This window comes from Orycteropus afer, unplaced genomic scaffold (assembly GCF_000298275.1).
Source record: "Orycteropus afer afer isolate SDZICR_OR568_19922 unplaced genomic scaffold, OryAfe1.0 scaffold00360, whole genome shotgun sequence".
Taxonomy (NCBI): Eukaryota; Metazoa; Chordata; class Mammalia; order Tubulidentata; family Orycteropodidae; genus Orycteropus; species Orycteropus afer.
Genome location: NW_006921947.1, coordinates 2,977,735 through 2,978,617, shown reverse-complemented (window position 1 = coordinate 2,978,617; position 883 = coordinate 2,977,735). Strand labels below are relative to the sequence as shown.

The following is an 883-nucleotide window of genomic DNA, read 5'->3' as shown; positions in this document are numbered from 1 at the left end:
CTACTTCCGTAGTGATACTGCTTCGGAAACCCAAGGAGGGGTCGCTATGAGTCGGGGCCGACTCGACGGCACATAACAACAACAACATAGTTTCATGGCCGTCTCCCCACTAGGCTCTTGGAGGGGAGAGACCTGTGTCAAAGCTTTGCAGATCCAGTTCCTAGCGCAGTGCCTGGCCCAGAAGGCTGAATAAGCATTTGTTGAATGAATGAATTCCAGGCTCCTGTGTTCTATGTAGACTCTGCATCCTTGTCATGGTCTCTACTTCTTCATACGTGGTATGAATATGATACCCACAGGCTTTGAGCACTTTAGAAACACATTGAACAACACTGCTTTTGTTGCTATTGCTAACGTAGCATTTAACCTGCTTCTCTTCAAATTGTAGGGTGTCAATGTGAACCTTGTGACAATTAACCGGGTTTCTTCTCTCCACGAGGCGTGCCTTGGAGGTCACGTGGCCTGTGCGAAAGCCTTATTGGAAAATGGTGCACACGTGAGTACAGCCCTCTGCCTATTTGAGTCTGTTGCCAAGGTGTATGTAAAGAGACAGTACCCTCTAGGTTACTTCCCCATTGTGGCTGTGGACAGGTTGTAAAGACCCTGTGGTATATGCCCATACTTGAATACAGACGAGATGATTCATAGGATTCTTTCAAAATTGTGATGCTGACTTTAAAAAAATCAACATGAACTGAAGTAGTTTGAAAACTGATCTTGGTAGATTTACCATAAAACATCAAAAAGAACAAACTTTTAAAAACAACAACCAAAAGTGTGTGTGTGGGGGGGAACCACTCCCAATTCAACATCCTAAACCAGCAACTATGTTTGCATTATCAAACTGAATGGGTTTCTAATAAATAATACATTGAAAACATTT

General features: G+C 43.3%; 1 protein-coding gene across 1 annotated transcript in view; it reads left to right on the top strand.

The window, feature by feature from the left end:
* Positions 1-883, top strand: part of ASB11 (ankyrin repeat and SOCS box containing 11) — a 43,017-nt gene that overhangs the window by 21,061 nt on the left and 21,073 nt on the right. Inside the window, exon 3 of the mRNA XM_007952834.1 lies at positions 389-496. Coding sequence (XP_007951025.1) covers positions 389-496 — 108 coding nt within the window. The remainder of the gene's footprint in view (positions 1-388; positions 497-883) is intronic.